The following is a 26,065-nucleotide window of genomic DNA, read 5'->3' on the forward strand; positions in this document are numbered from 1 at the left end:
TTGTGTGAAAGTTGAAAACAAGATAAATTCCTTGGTTGATTCAAAACATCTTCTATAGCAAAATTCTACCATTGTCTTTTTTCATCTTGTTCAGATTGATGTCTTACATACTAAGAGGCTCTCTGCTCATAAACTACTCACCAGACACCCCTCCATTCAGAAAGAGTAAATCCTGTCAATTAAGCCAACAAAAAAGAGTGTGAGGCATCTATACCAAAGAGGCCATGTCTTGTAGAAAGATGTGTTACCCATTCTTATCCAAACAGGGAGGCCTTGAGATTTAATAAAATTTATTGTTGAGGTCTAATTTATTGTTGAGGTCTAGAAGCCCTGTGTTTCAAAAACTGAAAAGCTGGTTTTCAGAAAAGTCACACTAAATATGAATGAAAAATGAAATATAATTCAAAAATTGACCACTTCAAGGTGTAATTAAAGGTGAGAGCTTTTTACGTAGTTAGCAATCCTAATACCTTCATTCATTTTTTAAAATTTATTTTTGGCTGCATTGGGTCTTTGTTGCTGCGTGTGGGCTTTCTCTAGTTGTGGTAAGCAAGGGCTACTCTTCTTTGCGGTGCGTGGGTTTCTCATTGCGGTGGCTTCTCTTGTTGTGGAGCATGAGCTCTAGGTGCGTAGGCTTCAGTAGTCGTGTCACGCGGACTCAGTAGCTGTGGCTTGAGGGCTCTAGAGCGCAGGCTCAGCAGTTGTGGTGCACAGGCTTAGTTGCTCTGCGGCATGTGGGATCTTCCTGGACCAGGGATTGAACCCTTGTCCCCTGCACTGGCAGGCGGGTTCTTAACGACTGCACCGCCAGGGAAGTCCCTCTTTATTCATTTTTTATCGTGTTTTTTTTCTTTAAATATTTGATGTAATATTTTGTGATAAAAATGTTTCTTTGTATTTGCAGCTCCCCTTAATATAGAAGAGTTTTGGAAGCTGAACTTGTCCTAAGCTTTTCAACTTGTGGAAAGGAAATAGCCAAGTTATAAGTTCTAGGCAATAAAGTCTAGATGTTATGCTCCTAATAGGCAAGCAGTTTAAGGACCTATTTTTAATTATTTATTTTTACTTCATACTAATGCTTCTAAAATAAAATACTCTTCTATATATATATATGCAATTTTCTACTAACATATTCAGAGCAGTACATGTTTGTTTCTCTTGGTTTTTGAAAAGTAATTTTTCTTTTAATACCACTGAAACCATCTCTGGATTTTCTATTTCAGTGTTTTTCTGATTCTAAAAAAATGTTCACTGCCAAATATTTAGAAAATTTCAAGAAACAAGTAAGAAAGCAAAGATACGATCACATATAAGAAGAAAACCACTGATAGCATGTATAAAATATGATCATACTGCAGTCTAATTTGTTATAAAACATAAAAATCTATGATGGATGTGTTTCTGTATCCTTTTATCTAGCTTTCTAATATATAATTTTAATGACCTATTGGAATTTCAGTCTAGGATACACTGTAATTTATTCAACTCACTCAACACATTTGTATTAACATCTAAGGTCTTATTCTTACATAGCCTCTGTCTCACATTACCTCAGGATGAATTCTTAGATTTGTCAGTTTGAAAGTATTGAGCTAAAAGTATTCAAATTTTAAATTTTGATACATTAGACAAAATGGGCCCTGAGAAATATTATGCAATATACATACTTCTACTAGTATAGTGTCAGTATTTTTTTAGCTTTGCCAATGTGATGGACATAATTGATATTTTATATTTGATCTTTAATTCCTTATTTACTAGTGAGGTTGCATATTTTTATAGGTTAATTAACTAATTATTATTTTTGATTTTTTTGCTGTTCATATTTTTTGCCATTTAATATTGGATTCTTCATTGTTTATAAATTAAGCTCAAGAATCCTTTGCTTTTGATTTATATATTTTCCTATCTTGTTACTTATCTTTCAACATTAGCTTTCCTAAATATGTTTTTAATTTCTGTACAGATAATTCAATCAATCTTTTTTTTAATAGTTTCTAGCACTAATGCCATGCTTATAAAGTTCTATCTTATCTCAAGGATAGTTTTTTGCTATTTTTGCAATTTTTTCTGCAATTGTTAAGCATGTAATTACTTAATCTACTTCTTTAAATGCATAAAATGCAAATCTATCTGAACTTTTCAAATAACTAGCAAATTGTTCTGACACCATACTTTATGTAATATAGACTTCTAGTGGATTGAAATGTAATAATTTGAGACTTTTTTATATAACCATGTGTATGTAAGGTGGAATCTGTGAGAATAAAGTTTAATCCAAAGATGGTTTATTTTTGATGATGTAGAAGCATAGATTAAACCAAATGATTAGAAATGTACACTTTATTATGGAAGTGTGAAATAAATTTTCAAGTACATGTGTCTAGATTTTTTAAACTAAATTCAGAAATGTGCATATTTAGAAGTGGGATACCTTGGTTGATGATTTCAAGAGCCACAGATTGCCATCAACTTAAAAATTTATGGAGTATTCTCTTTCCAACCACATCATTTTGAAGAGCAAAGACAGATTCAGAGCATTCAGTTAGAGGTAGGATAATGCAAAGAGGGCAATAACTCAGCAGCCTTCCACTTTATCATCGTTATCAAATTGACACCATACAAAACACTCTGACATGCCATAGCCCCAGCCTCTCAGGCACTTAAATAGCTACTAAGGCAGTGTAGACTTCAATGGCCATAGATCAGCAATAAGCATCTGTTTTTTCCTCCATGCACTTGTTCATTCATTTAATAGATATTTATTGAGTCCTTACTTTGTGCCAGACACTCTTCCTATATTCTGGGAATACAGTGGTGAACAAAACACATTCAAATATCCTTGCCCACATAGAGCCTATCTGGACAGATATTACTAATAAATAAATAAGTATGTGTATTCCTAAACAACACTCAGGCTAAAAAGACGTCAGAGTGCGGGAGGTGAACTATTAACTGAACCCAGTGCCATGTTGTATGGGGGCTGGGGAAGGAGGCATAAAGACGTGTTACTGAAGAGAATTCTAGAAAGTAGCAATAGCAAGTGCAAAGGTATGGAGGCAAGCTTTCAAAATAGTAAATACATTTCAAAATAATAAATATATTTAGAGTTGTAGATAAGAAATACAGCCTTGAAAGTGAATTTCAAAAAATCATGTACAAATGGATATTTACTTCTGATGTAAATTTCTTCAGGGTAGAAACATTTTTATGATTAGCATCGTGATTCAGAGTGGACTGTGGCTCGGTCAGATGTGGTTCTATTCATCTCAGTCCATGACCTAGTCAAGTTACTTATTCTCCCTCCCATAATCATTCCATCCATCTGTAAAAGGGGCATAATGATAATATTTATCTGATAGAGCTATTGTGATAATGAAATCATATAATGCATGTCAGAGTGTTTAGCATAATGACAATCACATAGTAAATTCAGCTATTATTAGATATAAAAATTGGGGGGCATCATCAGAAAATCTACAAACAACAAGTGCTGGAAAGGGTGTGGAGAAAAAGGAATCTTCTTGCACTGTTGGTGGCAATGTAAATTGATACAGCCACTACGGAGAACAGTATGGCAGTTCCTTAAAAAACTAAAAATAGAACTACCATGTGACCCAGCAATCCCACTACTAGGCATATACCCAGAGAAAACCATAATTCAAAAAGACACATGCACCCCGATGTTCATTGTAGCACTATTTACCATAGCCAGGTCATGGAAGCAACCTAGATGCCCATCGACAGACGAATGGATAAAGAAGATGTGGTACATATATACAATGGAATATTATGCAGCCATAAAAAGGAACAAAATTGGGTCATTTATAGAGACGTGGATAGACCTAGACACTGTCATAGAGTGAAGCAAGTCAGAAAGAGAAAAAAAAGTATCATATATTAACACATATATGTGGAATCTAGAAAAATTGTACAGATGAACTGTTTTGCAAGGCAGAAACAGAGACACAGATGTAGAGAACAAATGTGTGGACACCAAGGAGGGAAAGTGAGGGGTGGTGGTGGTGGGATGAATTGGGATACTGGGATTGACATATATACACTAATATGTATAAAATAGATAACTAATAAGAACCTGCTATATAAAAAAAATTTTAATGTCTTTCTTGACAATAGCAGCAAACTTAATTTTCACTCTAATCTCATGAAAATCTGCAAAATTGTGAGCCATTATACTTCATGAACTATCACAAGTATGAATGTTATAATTAGATCATACATTTCCTTTCTTGAATGTCCCATTTAGACACTCAATACTTGCCTTGCCTCTTACAACATGATCTGCACTTACCAAGCTTACCCACTCCTTTCGGTTGAGTTTCACTATTGGACACACATTATTAGCTGCCCATTATATGGGAAATGGCAGGGGGACAGTGGTGCTCAAAGGCCTTACAATACACCTGGGACTGTAAAACACGTAAGAAACATAATAAATCCATCAAAATGGCCTAGAAACACTGTGCAGATGGAGCATTCATTGAGGCCTTAGCCCACCCACCATTCCTCATGCTCTATGTACTTTTTTGCCTTGGAGCCCTTGACCTTGCCATTCAAAAACCTTCAACCTTCAACATCTTCTTCTCACCTTATCTCCCTCAGTCAAAATCACACTCCTGTTTCAAGACTTACCACAAATGCCACTTCTTTCTTTATATTATCTGAAAATTTATCCTCTTTAAAAATAATCACTTGAGACTTCATGTCATAAAATAACTGCATATTTTACAAACAAGGAGCTTCTTTTTGAGAAAGTGTTGCAATTTTGTGTCCTTCTCTCTGTCATGGCATATACGATGGGTCTTACCACCCAGTGGCTACCCAGCACATGTCTGTGGGCTCTAATAATGTGGGAAGGAACACAATGGAGTAAATCATCAGATCTATAGTCATGGACTTTGAGAGATGTTTTTCTGACCATGAAACTGAGGCAGAATTTTCAATATCAGAAAGTCTTCTAACAAAGAGAAAGATAAAGAAATTGACCAAAATATGGAACTCTCTATGTTCTGTTTTAAAAAGTCCAAGTGTAATAGACTGCTCTATAATAAAATGTCCAGCACAAGACTTAGTCAAGAAAGTTTTTCCATTTGAACTAATGAATAAGAAAATTTATACTTTTATTCGTAGTAACACTATATTTCAACATGTCTTTGCCTCAGTTTTCATATTTATAAAACGAAAATAATAATGTCTCCATCTCACAAAATTAGCCCTCAGAAGTGCTCAAAAGAATTCCTGTTGCACAAAAATAGGCCAGCTTTAAATGTAAACTATTATTACTTAGTCAATTTAAACAACAAAATTAAGGCAAAACTTTTTAGTATTTTAAATTATGATTTGGGAACGAATAAATAAATTAGAGAATATAGGAATTATTAGCATAATGATTGGGATTTTAAAAGCAGCCTCTGCACAGTATTGCAGGGGAAAGAATCCCATGATAAAACAATGTCTATTCAAGCTTGAAAGGACATTTGCCAACGTCTTCTTCAACTCTGTGGTGCAGGCAGTTTACATCATAATTTTTTATAATATCAAACATTAGTATTAAAAGACCATTCATTAAAGAAAACATTTTCATAAAGTATTAAATAGAATTCAATTAATGTAAATAACACTAATAACAATGTTTGGTGCTTATGTAACATCTATGTCAGGTAATGTATTAAGCATGTTATTGAATCTCTACAGGCTAGAAACAGCATAGCTTTGCCTGTCTTAATCTAATCCTTTCATTAGTTCATAGGCCCAGAATCCTCCTGGGAGTATCAGAAAGTTGTCAGGAGATCTCTGAATTCTGGGGCTGGTATCTGAATCTCTGTGCTTCATAACTACATTTCTTGACAGCTCCCCATGTGTTACACAGTGGAGGAGAATGGAGGATGTATTTTTTTTTTTTTCTAACAGGTTTCTCAAATAAATTAGTTGTGTACATTTTCTCCAGAGGTAGCAAACAAATAACTTGTCAGTGAAGGGTGAAAACACACAATTTAGTTTGAGTCAGCCATCTTACCTCTGAATTCACAAGCAGGAAGACAAGATTTTCTGAGTTCTGGCTTAGTAGATACTGCTTTTAACCCTCATTTGAAACTACATCTCAAAAGATCAAGAGTTTAAGATAAATATTGTTTCTACTTCTGTGACTTATGTGTGAAAATGCTTATACCAAATTGTTGTTGTGTGTGTGTGTGTGTGTGTGTGTGTGTAGATTCAGTTACTTTGCCAGAAATTTATGGTTGTGATTACTTTAGAACATAAAGACTGATGCACACTTATTATAGCTTTTTCATTCCTTATTGTTGGTTAGCTATCCTTTCCTTACAAAATATTTTTTCTCGTATATTCAAAGCATATAGTAGCAACTTTGGTTAAGATTGAGATTATAAATATTATAGAAAAATGAAATAAAACTCATTTGAGTCATTTATGGATTTCCTTTTATGGATACACACCCCTGTTAAAGTAAACTTTTTTAAGGGGGATAGATCAGCTACTGGTTGGAGTCAGATTTTATCTACAGAGTTAATTACATAACACCAACTTGGACTCCTTTTTAGTTCCTCTAAAATGTAACATCACAAAAAAGATACATTTAAAGTAATTAAATGAATCATAATGTTCTGAAGACATTTAACCAAAAATCAGAGCCTATTACATGTCTTAACATTTTTCTCAAGGTCAGAAGAATGGAGACAGTATGGAGAGATGAGATAATGACCTATGAAACTATTTGAAAATGATCATGTGCTAGACTGTGTGATACTAACCATTTTAGGAAAGGAAAGATGAACATGGGTTTGAGTAATTCAGCATGTCATTATGGAAGTGTGTGTGTGTGTGTGTGTGTGTGTGTGTGTGTGTGTGTTTGTAAGGCAGGGATGTGCCTCTGTGGTCTTTCCTTACTTAGCAACCCCTCCTCTTCTTCAGTTGACTAATTCCTGTTTGCTCACACCTCATCTTCCCTGAGGTATTTAACAAGATTTATTGTAACTATATATGTATCTATTGGGCTGACCAAAAAGTTCGTTCAGGTTTTTACTACGATGTTATGGAAAAACCCGTACTTTTTGGCCAATCCAGTAATTCCCCCAAATCGATTGAAAGTTACTTAAAGTCAGGGGTAGTATCTTGTTAGTATTTCCAGCTCACACTGGGAGGTCAGGCACACTAACATTTGTTTGTTGACTACATTAACCAACAAATATGGAACAGAGGCAGATTTCATGCTCAGGGCTTGGCTTCTAGACCAGATTGCCTTTGTTCACAAGTATTACTTTTTTTAAAGACTTAATTGTTTTTAGATCAGTTTTAGGTTTACAGCAAAAGATACAGAGAATTTCCATATAGTTCCTTCTACACATGCGTAGCCTCCCACTTTATCAACATCCTCCACTAGAGGGGTACATTTGTTACGTTTGATGAACTTACATTGACACATCATAATCACTCAAAGTCCATCTTTTACAGTAGGGTTCATTCTTGGTGTTGTACACTCCATGGGTTTGGACAAATGTATACACCATTATAGTATCACACAGAGTATTTTTACTGTCATAAAAAGCCTATGTGCTGTGCCTATTTATCCTTCCCCCTACCCAACTCCACTCTATTACTTTTTATGTGTGGCATATTGAGTAAGGCATTTTACTTTCTTGTATTTCAGTTTCCTCATCAGTTAAATAAGGATAACAATAATACCTGTCTTAAAGGTGTGTTATGATTATTAAAAGAGTTAGACGACATTGTGAACTTAGCACAGGGCCTAGGGGTTAGACAACATAATACAACTGTGACTATTTTATTATTTAATGTACTATTCCAAAATAAAATGAAAACATTTGGGAAAAGGGCATTCAGAGTGTTGGAAATGGCATCTCCTACAGAGAAGAATTGGATATTATTTTGAGATTAGAGCAATGAACGTATATTGGGGCCAAATTCAAGATGATCTGCAAAAACAGAGCCATTGCACATATATGAACAGGGTTATGGTATGTCCCAGTGAGATAAAAGACTAAATACGTTACTTTTGGTTCAAACAAAATATAACCAATGTTAATTGCAGAGAAGATGTAGTCATTTGAAATTCAAACATAAAAATTACAAGAAATGAAACTTTCTTCTTTGCGACTAGGAGTCCAGAGGTTAAATAAAAGATTGGTTTAGATATTGAATGTCTTAGCTGGAATATTTTTTAATATTAAATTTAAATTTTATAGAATATGGTTTTGAAGTATGACAGAAACTGTGAGAAAGAGGCCAATAAAGTACTAACTCATCCCAAAACTTTAAGAAAGCCATTTACAATTGTTTCCCATTAGTTTAGGATTTTCCCCTTAGGGGATTTCAGTCATTCTTTACAGATAATTTTGAAACAGATGTGCTGTGGGTAGATTTATCTGTAGCTTGGAAGGCTTATGGGAAGTAGAGAAAATAGTAAGGTGATTAAAAGGTTAAAACTATTTGGCTCTCTAGACAAACGTGTCGTTAAATGCAATTTACAAACAGTATCCTCTTTGTAAGAAATATCATGTATGTTGATGTATAACGTATGCAATGGAAAGGTAAAAATAAATAGTATTAAAATTTTATATTCTTTAATTTAAACTTTAAATTACATTAAATTACTCTTAATTCCACAAAATATTAAAAAAATATGAATATACTTTTGAGATAAATCACTAGATATACTTTATAAAGTGTAATTTACCATTGATGTGAATAAATAACTGAAATTGAGAGGAGAATATGAGATCTCTAATTTGATAAAAGCTTAATATCAAAAAATATATTCATTAAGTAAGAAATCCATGATTAATATATTAAGTCTAAGATTAATATAACTAATGCATTTCATGGATTTTAAATTATCTTCTTAATGTGGCTATCACGTATAGATCCTATGAAAGGGGAGTGGGGACTTAAAAACTTTAGGGGCTAGACTATCCTAAGTATGTAACCTGTCAAACAGAGACTCTCTTTAGGATATTGGACTGTAATTAATTGTTAACACAATATGCAAATGCTTAAGTATAGCTTAGTTACATTCCAGTATGTTTTAACTTTTATTTTGGGGCAATTCCTATTCAGTATTTAATAGCTCCAACAGAGCTGGAGACCTCAGAAATTTTGTCAATGACCTTTGAAACAGGATTCATATAAAATAAATTTCCTGTACTACTTGAGTTTTGAAGTCAGAGTCAGCAATAATTCCTCCTCACAAGAGTAGCTAATTTCAGCTCCTATTTGTTTTCTGTTTGTAATGATTTCAGTTTACTCGTGTTAACCTTGTGTTTTGAGTAATTATCAACTCATATCAACTCTATAGAATATGTGAATTGCTGCTTTTCTTGTCTCTGGAGAATACTTCTCATGTGACAATTGTCATATGACCTATGACAGAGAGCATGGCTTTGTAATGTTGAGAGATGAGGAATTTTTATAATTTGAATACAATCATACTGTGAGCACAAGTCTCTAAACAGATTCCCTGGAAATAACAAGTTTCATGGTAAACTAAGTTTTAGTAAATGCCTATTTCACCATGTTCTTAGAGATTTATAGTACACTCTAGCATAGTGAAAGCTCTGAGAAATTGATCCACAAAACAAAAATATTAAAAGCTTTAGGAAGGGGGCTTCCCTGGTGGCACAGTGGTTAAGAATCCGCCTGCCAATGCAGGGGACACGGTTTGAGCCCTCGTCCGGGAAGATCCCACATGCCATGGAGCAACTAAGCCCGTGAGCCACAACTACTGAGCCTGCACTCTAGAGCCGGCAAGCCACAACTACTGAGCCCGCGTGCCACAACTACTGAAGCCCCCGCGCCTAGAGCCCGTGCTCCGCAACAAGAGAAGCCACCGCAATGAGAAGCCTACTCACCTTAATGAAGAGTAGCCCTAGCTCACCGCAACTAGAGAAAGCCTGCGTACAACAACGAAGACCCAGTGCTGCCAAAAATAAATAAACAAATACACTTATTTAAAAAAAGACTTTAGGAATTTGTGAAGTTTTTCCACAAAATATATGTATGATTAATAAGTTTAATGGGGCATTTGCCAAGTTTATTTGAGCACAGAACCTTTTTTAAAATTTATTTTTAGCTCTTTTTTACAGGAAATTTTATTTTGTGTATTTGTATCTGTTCAGTTAATGTATAGAATTGCCTACTGTCTTAGTCTTGCTCAGGTTGCCAAACAAAATAGCATAAACTGGGTTGCTTAAAGAACAGAAATTTTTCTCATAGTTCTGGAAGCTGACAGTCTGAGATCAGGGTGACAGCATGGTCAGTTTTGGGGAGCGCTCTCTTCATGGGTTGTAGACAGCTGCCTTGTCACTGTGTCCCCACAGGGCTGAGAGAGAGCAAGCAAGCTCCCTGGCATCTCTACTTATAAGTACACTAATCCTTTCATGAGGGTCTTACTGATAGGTCCTCATCTAAGCCTAATTACCTACCAAAGACCCAATCTCCAAATACCATCACATTGGGGTTAGGGCTTCAACATAGGAATTTGGGGGGAATATAATTCAGTCTATAACACCTGCCATGTAAAGAGTTGAGGGAATGTTATGTGTTCGTGCTTATGAGCCAGTAATCTGTATGCTTTCCAAGTGTACAGCTGGCGAAATTTCAAGTGCTTGCCCCATGGGGCTCGGTATTTTGGTGATGGTGGAAAACATCTCTTTTATGAGTTAGTTCATAACCTATTTGTACTGAGAAGTACACATGTCTGGGACACACACCTACACAGAAAATGCAAAAATGTGTCTAAACAAATGTGAGATATGAGATTGAGAAAGTGCTCAAATTTGTCATCATTGCAAAAAGTAATGTATCTTTCAAAATTTTGCCATATGTAGAAAAAAACTTCATGCAAAGGGAAAATAATGCTAATCATAAAAAAGGCTAATCAGCCTTTCAGAAAACTGAAAAAAAAAGATTCAACTAGCAACTTAACAAGATCCTTCTAAGGGAAAACTACCCATTTATAACCTGAGTATTATAAATCTGCTATGACTTTTGGTGAAATGTATACATACATTAATCTTGGGAAGTTCTTGGTGTTCTTTTATTTTGATGTATCTATTTCATGAGGTTGATTCGATCTGGAAGATATTAATGAGTATTTGTACTTTTCATATTTTAGATTAATTTTATAGTTCTCACAAGGGTAATATTTTTACATATAATCACCTGCTTTTTATTAGATGTTTTAGAACTGATATGGAAAAAAAAGAAAGATAAAGAGGATAAATTATATCTGGTTTCTGCTATGGCTAGAGGTAATCCTCAGGCACTGATCAAGTTTAGCCAGAATCGTGATTTGTCCACAATTTGAAATATATGGCCAGAGTACTGAAGTGTTAAACAAATTATTTTTAAAAGTTGTCTTCATATGTTAAATGTAGTACATGCTTATGACAGAGAAACTAAAATCTTCAGATGTAGAAAAACTGTAATTCTCCATCCAGTGATAATCCCTCCTAATAGTCTACTATGTTTCCTTCTAGTCTTTCTTTTTTTTATATGCATATTTATTGCATTTTTTACTTAATTTCTCTCTCTTGTGCTCTGGTATGCCATATGTGCAGGCTTGTATCTTGCTTTTTCACTGAGAACATAAGCATTTTTTTCTCTTAGCATAAATTACTCATAAACATCCCCACTTTTTGTGACTCCATAGTGTTCAAGTGGGTATATAAATCATTAAGCAAAGTGTACTTTTTCAGTCAGAAATAATAATATATATATGGCTTATATATGTGAATATATATATTTCTCGTATTTCTTGGCTTGGTTTTGTAGAAGTTTACTAGAAAAAATTATGCAAGATATAAACACACAATTGGCGCTTTCCTGGGGTGAATAGATTGGAGAGGGCAAATGAACTCTTGTAGATTAATGGAGCAAGACTCCTTCCCCCCTAAATGCTTGTTGTGTCCCAAGACTAAAATCAATGCTCACTTACTGCCATGTATTTTTCTTCTTCATTGTTATCCCACAGGCTATTTAATTTTATCTTCCCCCTCAAAGAAAGGAGTGTCTCTATTTTACAACTTTAATATCTAGCTCATTACTTGTTGTACAGTAGCTCCTTTCTTTTAGACAGATGGTTGAAGGAATTGAATGATTGAATGGAGCCCTTCTTTCATTTCTCTAGACAGATAGGACTTGGAACCCAAATTTCTGTTTAGCAGCTACTTTCGCATTTCCCAGTTTATAGCCATCACAATCTCTTTCTGGATTTCACAGTCCTCTCTGCTCCAAATCTCAGGAGGAGAATGGAACTTAATTTCTTCAAAAGTACTGAAGAGGTTAACAGAAAATGGTGTTTGTGGAGGTTAGGAGTTGAAAAAAATGTACTGTACCTTCCTGTAGTATTTCAAATGCCTCTCACTCTTTTGATGCACTTAGCCTGTTTAAGTTAGATTTTGACTTCACTGTGAGTAAGCACACTAAATGGACTAGGGAGAGTTGGTAAACATCGTACAGTTGAGGGAGAGAGAGAAATTAGCCTGAGACTGATTTAATGATGTAGAGTAAGGAGAGACGTCTACCCAGTGATCTGTCTGAAAAAGAAACCTTTTTCAATCAGAACTGCAGGAAAGGATATGCCAGAGTGGATTCCTACCAAGTGTGAGAATCCACTGTATCCACTGTGAGATGCCAAGTGTGGCCATCTCTAAGTGATTGCTCTGCTCTTTTAATGCAAATGGTTGAAAATACTAAAGGGTGTACTATGGCTCATGTGTGAAGCTTGCCACAAACAATTACCAAAGTCATAAATTTTGATTTCAGTCAAGCTATTAAGAGTAATAATTTATTTAAGTGAGGTCTTCTGCTTTGATTAGAACTGAGAGAGTTCAGCTGCTCTGATCCTTTGGGGGTAAAGCTGGGTTACTGGTGTAGTAAGGAGGCTTGAAGGTGTCTGCTGTTGAGGCAACTGATCATTCCCAAAAGAAGTGCTTTTGCTAATTCTTTCACTTCCTCTTTTCAGTTAAGTTATTCTTTTTCTTTCCAAGTACAACTTATTTCTAACAAAGCAAGCAGGTCCACTTTTTAAAAAATATCTTGATTTAATCAGTTATTCAGAGACATTAGGTGGTTTGATCAAGGCCACACCTTCTAGTAAAGAGGTGGAGCCAGTATTTAAAGCTAGATGTGTCAAGACAATACAACCCATGCTTCTGACCACGGTACTACACAGCTTCTCCTGGAAGTTCCCTAAAGCTCTACTGAAAGTAATTTAAATATTCAAGTATTTTATAATTAAGTTATCTTCCTAGATCTTCTGGAGTTAAACCCTCTAACAGTTAGTGACCAAGACTGCAGTAAGGGTAAAACATCGAGGCTGTCAATAAGGGGACCTAACTTAGGTCTTGAAGGGATAGAGGAAAGTCTTGTTAATAAATAAACCGTCTAACTTCCTCTACACCAGGAAGTCTTGTATAATTCCAAGAAGAGCTTCCCTCTTGTTCTTAGGCAAAAGGATAAATGACTTGGCTTTTCTTCCAAATCTTTCTGTGGAGCGCCCCCCCTGCCCCCATTCTCAATTCTTTGCATAGATATCTCAAGATTGTACTCTCCCCTAATAGTAAAGTAATCCCTAGTAGGGTGTGAGTAGATGGCTTTAGGGTGCTACCACCACCAAGGGTATTTGCATTTTAATGGAAGGCTTTAAAAGATCTTAGAGCTTCAAGACTAAAAGCAGTAAATGTCTATTAGTGGAATTGGAGGCAGTGTGATAGATTGGGCAGGAGCTATCTGGGGTAAAAAGAGCCCACTGGGTCTTTTCTAATCACAGTGTGAAATAAAGTGTTCCCACTTAGTAGCCTGAATTCTGCTTCCAGAGTGAGGGCTGTGAGGACAGCTCCTGTGGCCTCAGTAATAAAGTACTGCTAAACAGTTTCACCTTCTTTAAAAGCAAAACAAATTAAAGAACTAAAACTTTCAAATCTTAACTTCCTTTTCCTTTCCCACTTTCTCCACAGCATCTTGCTTGAGATCTCTCAATACTTGTATTCTTTTTCTCTGAGCTTCATATGTGCATTTCGCTTCTTTAGACTCAGAATCCCAAACTTTTTTTGCATCTCACTTTTCATTTCCTGGAAACATGGAGACTACTGGAATTGATGAGGAATTTGAAGAATTGGGCTTAATAAATTGGGTTAAAATGTATTTAAATACATACAGTGAGCCAGGCACTGAGCTGTTTTAAGGACAAAAGACATATTTTATACACTTTCTGCCATACAGTCTTGGGAGTGAAACAAATAAACAGATTAATATAGTCAGGGCAGAAAGGGCTATAATAGAGTTGCTCACCATGAGCTGTCATAGTGCATAGAAGGAATACTCACTAGAAGTGGTTAGTTAGAAGGATGATGAAGGTTTAGTCAGGTAAAATGGGGATGAGAATGGAATGTAGTAAAAGGCTTTGATGGCAAAGGAGGCAGGTTGCAATAGAGGTAGTGTAATAGGAGGCCAAAAGGTGGTGTCAGAGGAGACCAAAGCAACATGGGACATTGTTAATAAATTCATTAGGGCCAAATATAAACCATGAATGTAGGAATAAAAGGAAGAGATTGGAAAAGTAGACAGGGGCCAAATATTGGAAGGCCTTGGTACTGTGTTAAGGAGTGTCAATGCTCTAGGGAACTATTGATATCTTTAAGCAGTTGGAAAACATGATTAAATTTGCATTTAAAAATCATTCCAAAATCAGTATGGAAAGTTATCTAGACTTCACTCTAGGCTCTAGAGTGGGACAAAGCTGGAGGTATGTCTTGGAAGAGCTGTGATAGTAGATCAAATAAGAAAGGAAGGGATTGATCTGGAATATAGGTGTGGGGATAGAAAGAATGGGTAGAGAGATAACTTCCATTGGGATGGTGCTTGAATGTACAAAGGAAGGGAAAGACAGCTGAGTGCTGGATTTTCGGCTTAGTTAATTATGTGACATTTTGCTGAACCAAGGAAAAATAGGTTTTAATGGAGAAGATGCTGAATTCAGATTTGGACAAGCTGAATCTTAGATTATTATAGAACATCCAAGCAGGTATTTCCAGTAGACAGGCATTAATCTGTCTGAATCCCAGGAGGAAGCTTTAGGCAGTAGATAATATATTTAGCTGTTATTTCTTAACATATCAGTAATGTTTATGAAAGAGATTACTCAGGGAGAACGGAGACTATAAGAGGGCTGTTGATGGTCTTATGGCAAATAACAGGAGTTAAGGAATCAGCTTAGATGAAGAGTAATAATGAAGAATAAGAATAAGTAGCCAGAGAGATGCTTCAGAATACACAGGGCAGTGTTCTTATTGGTTAGCAAAGCAAATGCACAATTTACTTGCTCTTGGTTCAAAGTCCTCCAGGGTCTGGCCCTAGGCAGTAAGTCTAACAGTATGGATTTCTGCCCCTCATTTTATTTGACCTGTTTCAACTCACTGGAAAAAATCTTGTACATTCATACATTTTCATGTTTCACTTCCTTTCACACATTCTCACTGGAGTGTGCTTTTCTTCCGTTCTTTTTCCTCTCCATGTCCAACCATCCTTCAGAATTTTCTTCTAACCTCCCAGGACCATGAAATCTTATCTCCAACAGGGAACATATCATCATCCAGCCTAACTTCCCATTAGTGTTCAGGTTGCAACTTGCTTAGGACACAGCACATTCTAGTTTGCACCCTAGTTCTTTCTGCACCACATTTGTCCCTTTGGCAAGAGTATAAGTTCCTGAAGACTAAGAACCCATTCTCCCAAATTAGCCTCCATGGTGCACTGCTTTGAAAACAGAAAGAGCTTACTAATAATTGTTAAATGACTACATATATTACTTACACTAAATAATAGAGGTAGGATCTTTGAATCTTCTGATGAGACAAAGGCTCTCAGCTGAAGCTGACATGGAGATGTTAACTTATTAAGGATGTATCTGGAGGTTTTGATATGTCCTGGCACATATTGGCCAGAAAAATGATGGAAAAGCCTTTCATAAATGTACATTCATGATACAGAGGCAGGCAGTGGCAACAATGCAAATTATCTTTGTTTCAAAAGTTGCTAATACTGTATTCTTCATGTTTTCCTTATACAAGGATGGTGAATACTTGTACCCTTTTCACCTTCTGCTTTTATAATTTTAAAACTTATCATTGTACAATAGGCAGGCAAAGGAGAAGTACTGCTGAAACACAAAGTATTTTTATTTATCCTAAAGGCAGATATAAGATGCTACACTGGCAGTTTCTAAATGATGTTCTACAAATAATCCTAAGCCTTTCCAATGTATTTTAGCAGATTTAAAGTAAGGCAACCTAGTGGGGCTATTCATTTAAATAGAATAAGGGTTAAATGATAACTTGACTTATCTTTTAAATGACAAAAAATAAAGAAATTGCAAGACCTTTTCACACATTACATATGTATTGTCATCTATCATCTAGATATCAGGCTAGCAGTGCAAAGTAATAAAACATATCATCGAAAAATGTGCTATAGGTCTGAATCACTCTTTCATTCCACCTCCCAGCTAACTGTAGTATTAAATCAAACAAGCAGAACATTTCCTTAGGCAGCCATTGCCTTTTAATTTCCTGAAGAACCTTAAAATATCATTCATTACAAGTACTACACATATTTGGTTTTTAAAATTCTCATAAATCAATAGCAGGCTGACTGCAATAATTATTACAAGTTAGTGCATAATTTTCGTGCTGAAGGCTGCATGCAGAACTTTAGCATATGCAAACGAGGCAATTCAAACTGTGTATAGATATTAATATGAAGAAGCAGGTAACGAGGTGCAGGCTATGAATTATGCATCAAGAGTGGCTGATCTTCAATGAGGAAAATGAATTCAGCATGTAATCTAATTAGTGATGGAAGTCTATTACATCTAACTGCAAAAGCAACTGTCCTTGAAACAAATTTATTTACAGTCCATGTTACCACTTGAAACAACTTTGAAATGATGTGTAAGACAACAGCTTAATTGTAAAAATTTTTTGTTTGTTTGTTTCAGTTCTAGACCTGGAAGGCCTCCTAAGAGGACTCAAAGTGTCACCTCCCCAGAGAACTCTCATATCATGCCACATTCTGTCCCAGGCCTTATGTCTCCTGGGATAATCCCACCAACAGGTAAGAGTGCTACCTATTGATGCAGAAAATATTCAAAATCAGCCAGTGCCATAGATATTCACCCTCATCAGTTATATTTTGTTCACACTAAGATAATGTTACTGATGAGAATTTATTTCAAAACTGCATTATGATTATCATCATTTCTTTATTTGAAATAAAATTAAAGAAGTTTAATTGAACACAGTGCTAGGAGTTATTCTAATTAATCCTCTTGCTAATATCAAATGACAAATTCTTATCCCTACTTTCCTGTTAAGGAATTGAAGCTCAGAGAGAATCAGTAACTTTCCCAAGGTCAATCAGCTGGTCACTGGCAGTGGTTATTCAAACTCAGGTCTCCGGATTCTAAGTTTATATTCCATTCCACAAAAACTCACAAAATAGATTAGCATGCATCCAAACAAAAGACTATAACCATGTCAAATAGAAATATCTCCTGTTTCTCCCAAACTATTTCTGTTACAAGCATTTGAAGGATGTTTATCACTAGAATTTTGAAAATGTACAAGTAAAAGAATAGTCTCGACCACAAAAGCTCTATACCATAAACAGCTTTCATAATGTGCTGCATGCAAAAACAGCTCATTTGATTTTCACCACCTGGATGTGTTCATTAATTCTTTTATATACTTACACATGTCTGCCCACTTTCCATGTTTCATCCAGACTCAGAGCAAATTAAAATTATGATAATAATGATATTATTATTATATAACATATAGTATTTATTAATCCTTGCCATCATGAGAGTTTATTGAGGAGATAGATGTATAAACAGCTAATTGTCATTTCACACAACTGAAACAGGAAAGATAATCTGGCAAGATAAGGAGAAAGTCTTAATTTTTTTCTCTGAATTCCCATATAAATGTTTGCTTTTTCTTTTGTAACATTTGTCTTTCTCTAGGCTGTAATATAATCATGGGTATCTTATTTCACATTCCATACTTTGTTGAAAGCTCCCTGGAAGCAATGGCTCTTTTAACTCACCTTTATTTTTGTGGCAGCGTCTGAACAGTTGGTTCACTTTTGTGCACCTTTATCAAATACCCACTGAGTTGAATTTGAAGTTATTCATTTTATATATTTAACATTTTTTTAAGGTACCAAAGGTTCTTAAAAGTAAATAATTCACATTCCAAAGAAGAGTTGTATCTTTATGCTAATGTTTGCAGATGAAAAATTGAGAAACAGAAAAGTAAAATCCATAGCTGAAAACAACCCAATTACAGAGCAGGTATCATCATTTCTATGCGTTTACTTTAGTCATGATTCACAAGCTACTGAATCCTACTGACTGAAATTCTAATTCCAAATTTGATATTTCGAAAAGGAGTAGGTAGCGTTTTGTTCAGGCTTAACAGTTTTTTTTTAACTAGATAAAATTTCCTGATTTGCAGATTTGGCTGGGGTGGGAGTGGGGGGTTTGTACTACAGTCAAGATGGAAAGAAGATCTTAATTTTTCATGTTTTATGACTGAAAGACTCAGGTGTGCTAGAAGAAAGATGGAAGAGTCTTTGACTTAACTTCTCAATGAATACGTTTTGGGGCTGTAAAAAAATAATCATTTTAACAATCATTATTTTACATTTGATAAGTTTGTGTTGATTCTCACTAATCACAGTTATATTTTGGGTGAAAAGTATTCTAGATTGTTTTTGTATTAAAATAGAAAAGATCTGGTTCCAAATTGCCTGCCAACATTTTAAGGTGAAAACAATAAATACTTCACTACCTAAGCAATGGTGAGATAAGGTGATGTCATCAGAATCTAAGAATAGCAGCACCTCACATAATTAAGACCATAAAGTAACTTTGGGGTAAGTGAAGTTTCTAAACAACTGAAGATCATAAGCTGAAACTCAAAATCAAAATATTAAGTCACAATTTACAATAGCCAGGACATGGAAGCAACCTAAGTGTCCATCCACAGATGAATGGATAAAGAAGATGTGGCATATATATAAAATGGAATATTAATCAGCCATAAAAAGAAACAAAATTGAGCTATTTGTAGTGAGGTGGATGGACCTAGAGTCTGTCATACAGAGTGAAGTAAGTCAGAAAAAGAAAAAGAAATACTGTATGCTAACACATATATATGGAACCTAAAAAAAAAAAAAGTTCTGATGAACCTAGGGTCAGGACAGGTATAAACATGCATACGTAGAGAATGGACTTGAGGATATGGGGAGGGGGAAGGGTAAGTTGGGACGAAGTGAGAGAGTGGCATTGACATATATACACTACCAAATGTAAAATAGATAGCTAGTGGGAAGCAGCTGCATCGCACAGGGAGATCAGCTGTGTGCTTTGTGACCACCTAGAGAGATGGGATAGGGAGGGTGGGAGGGAGATGCAAGAGGGAGGGGATATGGGGATATATGTATATGTACAGCTGATTCACTTTGTTATACAGCAGCAGCTAACACAACATTGTAAAGCAATTATACTCCAATAAAGATGTTAAAAAAATATTAAGTCATTTTTGATAGATCCCTTTCTGAAATATTTTACACAATTCCCTAGCTTGGTGAACAGAGATACTGAAGATAGCTTAAACTTGACACATTATTATGGACATTCATTTTTGAAGCAGGATCATTTCATGTATTTCAATTGCTGTGCTGTCTCTCATACATGCTTTTTAAACTTTTGTTCTTCCTGATATGTTGTGAGCCCAGAAACCAGGGTTTCTCTCAAGCTTATAAAGCATTACATTGAAACAGACCTTCATCAGTCATGTTCCAGAGAAAGATGAAGAAATGGAGACTCAACAGGAGAGCAGATTAGATTTGAAGAAGTGGCTTTTGGACAGTTTAATACTCTATAGAGCCCAGGGAATGTCTTTAAAACAGGGCGTGTGAGCTCACTTTTGCCTATTTCACTTAATTCAATTTTTATACATTTGTCCAAAGATTTGAAGCTGCCATATATTTGACTGTTGCACATGAATTGTGCTGTCTTACTATACTCAATATGATTGCTCTTTTTACACAAAATTTTTCTAGATGGAGAAGTTTATATTTTAGCGAATACAGAATAATATATTCATCCCTTGGAGAATGTCATTCACTGTCATAAAACATTAACTGGAGATTTGATCATCTTAAAGAAATCTTATAGTTCTCAAGAGCATGTAACACTTTCTCCCAAGGAGTACTTTTACTCGGGGAATATAATTCAATATGGACATATAGACTTTTTGTCCCAAGACTTTATTTATATTTGCTACTTTCTTTAAAAATAAAATGTTATTTTTTTTCCACAAGATGGGAAAGATGAAATGTGCTATTTTTTTAAAACAATGAAGAACTTATATGTCAACATTTTTGACATTAAGCAAACTAGTTTGAGGACATTTCTACTATACTTTTGACCTGTGAGTTAGAGTTTAAAATTTTTTTTCCAGGAGTCTATAGTTATATCAGTATCTTTTAAAGACTTGGAAATCATTTTTCTAAAACTAGCAAAACAAACAAACAAACATATAGATCTCAAAAAATAAAAAGAAAAACAAAGAAAGAAGAAAACAACCCACCCTCAAATCTCAAATCCTTTCTAAGATTTATATCATCGACTGCCTATAAACATTGGACTGTGATTTTTGTATTCCAATTATTACCATTTGAAAAGCATAAAAGATGCAGATTTACCTTCAAGGTTGCCAAAATTGATCCTGTGAAAAAATTTATTTATTTTGACAATTTATAAAAATCTGTCAATTTGTTTCTAATCATTTCCTCATTTTTCTTTTCAACAATTGAACATTGGGGTTAAATAATAATCTTTCCTTGAGGAATCTGTTTTTCAGAAAAATTCTGACTATTTTTATATTTTTAAAAAGTGTCTTTCCAGCCCTAAGATTATGTATTTAGGTATCTATAATATGAAAAGAAAAAACTTTGAGATTGCTTATGGAGTTTTTGTTTGCCACTTTGGTTGTTCAAGTGGGCTTGTGTGTAACCTTTGAAGGGGGCGTGGGCAGATGGTGATAATTTCCAAATTTATGGTTGTCACTGGATGCCATAGCAACCAGAAGTGGAAGTTAATGAAAGAAAGAAGGCTCTTTGTCGAGTCTCACAACACAACACCTCCTGTAGTGCTCCCTACATTTATTTGGACTGAGCACATGTCATAAATCATTTTTGAAAATAAATACCAGTTTGGAATAAATTCATCCTAGCAACAGAGTCCCAATAATATTCATACTTTTTACAGAATCATGTGTATTTTACAATTAAGGAAAGGGTTATTTAGAATTCTAAATACTCCCCTCCTGTGCCAGGAGTGCAACTTGGATAGCATATTTGGCCAACTTACTGATTTTATCTTTAGGGTAGAATGCAAACTAGTTTTGAAATACAGTTTTCATGTAAGTATTAAGAAGTAACTCAGTGAGTCTCAAATATTTGCATTTAACATTAAAAAAGTTATCCATTACCTCATTTTTTCAAATATATTCAAATTAAATGAATGAATGATTCATAGTTTTGCTTCTTAGATACATCTTTTCTCTCACTGTGACCTCATAGGCACATAATCAATATGCATTCAGGATAAAAAAAGAAAGCAATTGTGAACACACATGCACTATACTTAAAAGGTAAGAACTTATAAATGCAATTTTACCATTTTGAAAATAATACTAGACCAGGGCAATATTAACCAGAGTTCATCCCATTGAAACATTCTTTTCTTAAAAAAGAAAAAGAAAAAGATGATAAGAAAGTATTCTCATGTGGATTTATAATTCAAAGACATATTTTCAAAGTTTATATTCTTTATTTTTCTTGCTAAATATTACCAGCTAACCAACAACAACATCCAAACTACCTATTTTTGTAGTATCAGCATTTGTAATATTTTAAATTCATTAAGCATTTCAACTTCTGAGGAAAAAATTAGTGTGTAAATATGTTTTGCATATTGAGAAGTGTATCATAACAAATGCATTGTATTCCCTGGGGAGACTTACAAGTAAGCATAACAGAAAAATGCACAAGTAAAACAGTCACAAATGGATTGATCTTCACTCACAAATTAAAACATAGCAATCTATTGAATGTCTCACTCAAAGAGTAAGTAAGATACAAACTATTTAAACCACTGAAGTTTATGTAGTATGTGTAAGTATGCATTTTCATAAATTTATATGTAGGGAATATTTGTGAAAGTTTAATCACTGGACATTTTGAGGGTAATGCATTTAGCTTATCAGTATTTCATGTATGTTTCCCTTTAAATTTTTCTTGAAGAGAAAAATTAAGTAATATATCTTCTTTTTCCCATTTTGGAAGGCCAGCCTAATACCAAACTTCATCATGTAATGTATTTAGTCTTAAAACTTGTATTGAACACTCTATTAGTTTCCTGTGGCTGCCGTAACAAATTACCACATACTTGGTGACTAAAGTAAATAAAAATTAATTCAGAATTCTGGAGAAGTTCAAAATCAACTATCACTGGGCCAAACCAAGCTATCGGTAGGGCCACACTCCCTCTGGAGGCTCTTTGGGAGCTTCTGTTTCGTTGCCTCTGAGTTTCTGGAGACTGCCAGCTTTCCTTGGTTTGTGGCTCTAATTTCTACCTTGTTGTGTGTATGTGTGTGTGTGTGTGTGTGTGTGTATGTGTGTGTATAACTTCTTCCTCTGCCTCTCTTGAAAGGATACTTGTGATTGTATTTAGGGTCCATCAGATAATCCAGGATCATCTCCCCATCTCAAAATCATCAACGTAATCACATCTGCAAAGACTCTTTATCCATATAAAGTGGTATTCCCAGGTTGCCAGATTTAGGATGTGAGCATAACTTTGGGGGTCATTATCAGCCTTGCACACCCAGAAAGTCCCTGGTTGAGATATTATGAGGGGCCCAAGTGTGGTGTGGAAGAAACTCATACCAACAGATTTTGGTGTTTTTTTGTTTACTATAGTATCCCATTATGTATAATACGGCTTGCCACAAAGCAGATATTCAAAATAAATATTTGTTCAATGAATATGGCTAATATATGTTTAGCAAAGGATTTCTGAGAGACATGATTATGCCTCAGAGTTACAAATTTAAACACTGGTGTTATAATGCAGCTTATAAAATCCTATTAAGTACAGTTAGGCTCCAGATTAAAGATGCCAAGTCTAGTGCCTAAAGGAGGTGCACTCGGGAAATGGAGGGCATTATTTATTTGTTTGTTTGTGGGTTATGATGGCTACATTTAATCATTGTCATCATCCATTGATGAAATTTATACCTCTAGATTGATGCTCTAAAGAAGCAATATTTTCAGGAATAAAATGGTAACATAGAACATACTAGCCTTTAAAATTCCTGCATATATGTACTTGTACCCACAGTATCTTGATATAGAACTAATTTAATCCATACGTGAATAAAATGTAGCTCATAATATAACTAAATGCAAATATAGATTTGGTATGAGGGATTAGATAATATATTTATTAAATATACATTATATATGTGTATATTATATACACATCATAATCAAACATTTCAGTCAAATCATAATATGCCCTGCTTATTACTAGCATAGAAATTTATAAAAATCTTTATTTTCTAATCTCTTAGGGCAAAGATCTATTATTGTAGATTTAATTACATAACCACATATTACTAGACTTCTGGACAGGCCTCTCATCTATTTAATTTAGAAGAAAATTACAGTCCTTTTTTCCCTAATTTTTTTCCCTCTTCCCAGTTTCTATTGAGTTCTGTAGTCTCTTAGGCCTACACTGGACTGGACTCAGTTATAATCTACTTAAACTTCTCTCTCAGTAAATTTGCAGTAACGAAGTTGCTAATATACTTAATTGACTAATTGCAAGGTATTTGCTTCTTTTTTAGTAATATGATGCCTCCTTTGACAGAAGAGAAGTTTATTTACAGAAAAGCAAATCAGATTTTAAGAGTCAATTTTTGATTATGATGGTGGATGGTGTGTGGATTTAGCGGGAGCTTTGTGGATTATCCATTTATCTGTGGGATTCTCATATAGGGTTCTAGTCCCTTGGTTATACAAAATGTCACATGTTGTCTTTTATTGCTTGCTCTAATTTCTTGCCCCGTAGGAGGTGCTATTACTATCTTATTTCCTTCCCTAACCAAGAGAAGTGAGAAATACATTAAATAATGTTCATTCCGGAAAAACAACCAACTCTGCTATAGATATATTTTGAGTATTCCTAAAGATGTTGTAGAACAAAAAGTCATACAAGATAAACAGAACTCTTTGTTTAATCTCCGTCTCTGTCTTTGATAGGCTTTCCCCCCTTTGGCTAACTTCCAAGCTTCAGTTTCTTCCCCTAATGAAGTAATCCAGCTTTGTTATTAAGGATTTAAAATTTCATGTTGAAATTTCTTTATATTTTCTCCATGCATATTGGAGATAAATTTTACACTGTTATGCTCTTCTTTGTAAAGAAGTAGAGTTGCTAATTGCAAGTGTTGACAGGACCAGACATTTCAAATAAACTTGGCAAATGTCAGAAAAATAGCAGTATTAATAAAACCTGAATTCGATTTCCTAAAACATTCATTGCCCTAGTCATGAATGAACTTAAGACCTGATTTGAAAACATTCTACATAAAAAAACACTGAAAGATTTTATTTGGTTATGCAGTCGTATACACCAATGTTGTACAGAGTGAAGTAAGTCAGAAAGAGAAAAACAAATACCGTATGCTAACACATATATATGGAATCTTAAAAAAAAAAAAAAAGGTTCTGAAGAACCCAGGGGCAGGACAGGAATAAAGATGCAGACATAGAGAATGGACTTGAGGACCTGGGGAGGGGGAAGGGTAACCTGGGATGAAGTGAGAGAGTGGCATGGACATATATACACTCCCAAATGTAAAATAGATAGCTAGTGGGAAGCAGCCGCATAGCATATGGAGATCAGCTCGGTGCTTTGTGACCACCTAGAGAGGTGGGATAGGGAGGGTGGGAGGGAGCCGCAAGAGAGAGTAGATATGGGTATATATGTATATGTATAGCTGATTCACTTTGTTATAAAGCAGAAACTAACACACCATTGTAAAGCAATTATACTCCAATAAAGATGCTAAAAACAACAACAACAACAACAACAACATTGTGATAGAACTTCTGAAAGTGCTAATACACCTAAGCTTAATGGATAGGAATATAAAATCCAGAGAAAGGGTGACAACAATACAATTTTACTCTGCACTTCAGATGACATCTGGAATATTATATTCAGTTACGGCATTTCAATTTTTAGTAGGACATTGACAGACTGTGAGAATTAAGAGAATAGCCCAGAAAATAGGGTTTTGGAAATATGATGATGTTTAGTCTTAAGAAGACTTATAGAGGGTCTGAAGGTGGATGCTAGAGTAGATTCATACTGTGCTCTTCCAAGGACAGAAATTTAACAGATAAACAGTAATTACAGAGAGGTCTGCATTGGCTTCCATAAGAAAGAGCCTTGCTGCAAGGAAAATGATCTAAAAGTGAAGTTTATTACTCATAACTTTTCCTTCTGACAGAAGGGTTCAATAGGAAAGGGGGGTAAAAAGTTGTTAGCCATAGTACTTATGTTTAATTACTTTTTATGGGCTATATTGTTCACGGTACGAAAGTGTAATAGTTAAAAAAAAAAATCCTTCATTGCTGGACCATCAGCCAAATCTGAAGGTAATTTTGCATTGGAGGGAGGTAGATTGAATAAGGAAATCTTGTTCCCTTCTAGTTATAAAATTTGATGATTCTATTTTATTTCACTTTGAATTATTCTAAACTTGACATGGTGACTTTCTGGTTAAAGGGCATCTATCCTTTCAGGGTTTTATACTCATATTCTTTCATAGTTTTTGAGTAATTTTTAAAAATTACTTTTGAGATGAAT

General features: G+C 34.7%; 1 protein-coding gene across 2 annotated transcripts in view; it reads left to right on the forward strand.

Moving 5' to 3' along the window:
- The window catches only part of DACH1 (dachshund family transcription factor 1), a 414,474-nt gene that overhangs the window by 157,247 nt on the left and 231,162 nt on the right, over positions 1-26,065 (forward strand). For both annotated transcript variants that reach the window (XM_089899464.1, XM_022577063.3), the window contains exon 2: positions 17,054-17,169. In XM_089899464.1, coding sequence (XP_089755590.1) covers positions 17,054-17,169 — 116 coding nt within the window. The remainder of the gene's footprint in view (positions 1-17,053; positions 17,170-26,065) is intronic.

This window comes from Delphinapterus leucas, chromosome 18 (genome assembly GCF_059928025.1).
Source record: "Delphinapterus leucas isolate spDelLeu-1000000601 "Yukka" chromosome 18, BTC_Dleu_Yukka2, whole genome shotgun sequence".
In the NCBI taxonomy this organism is placed as follows: domain Eukaryota; kingdom Metazoa; phylum Chordata; class Mammalia; order Artiodactyla; family Monodontidae; genus Delphinapterus; species Delphinapterus leucas.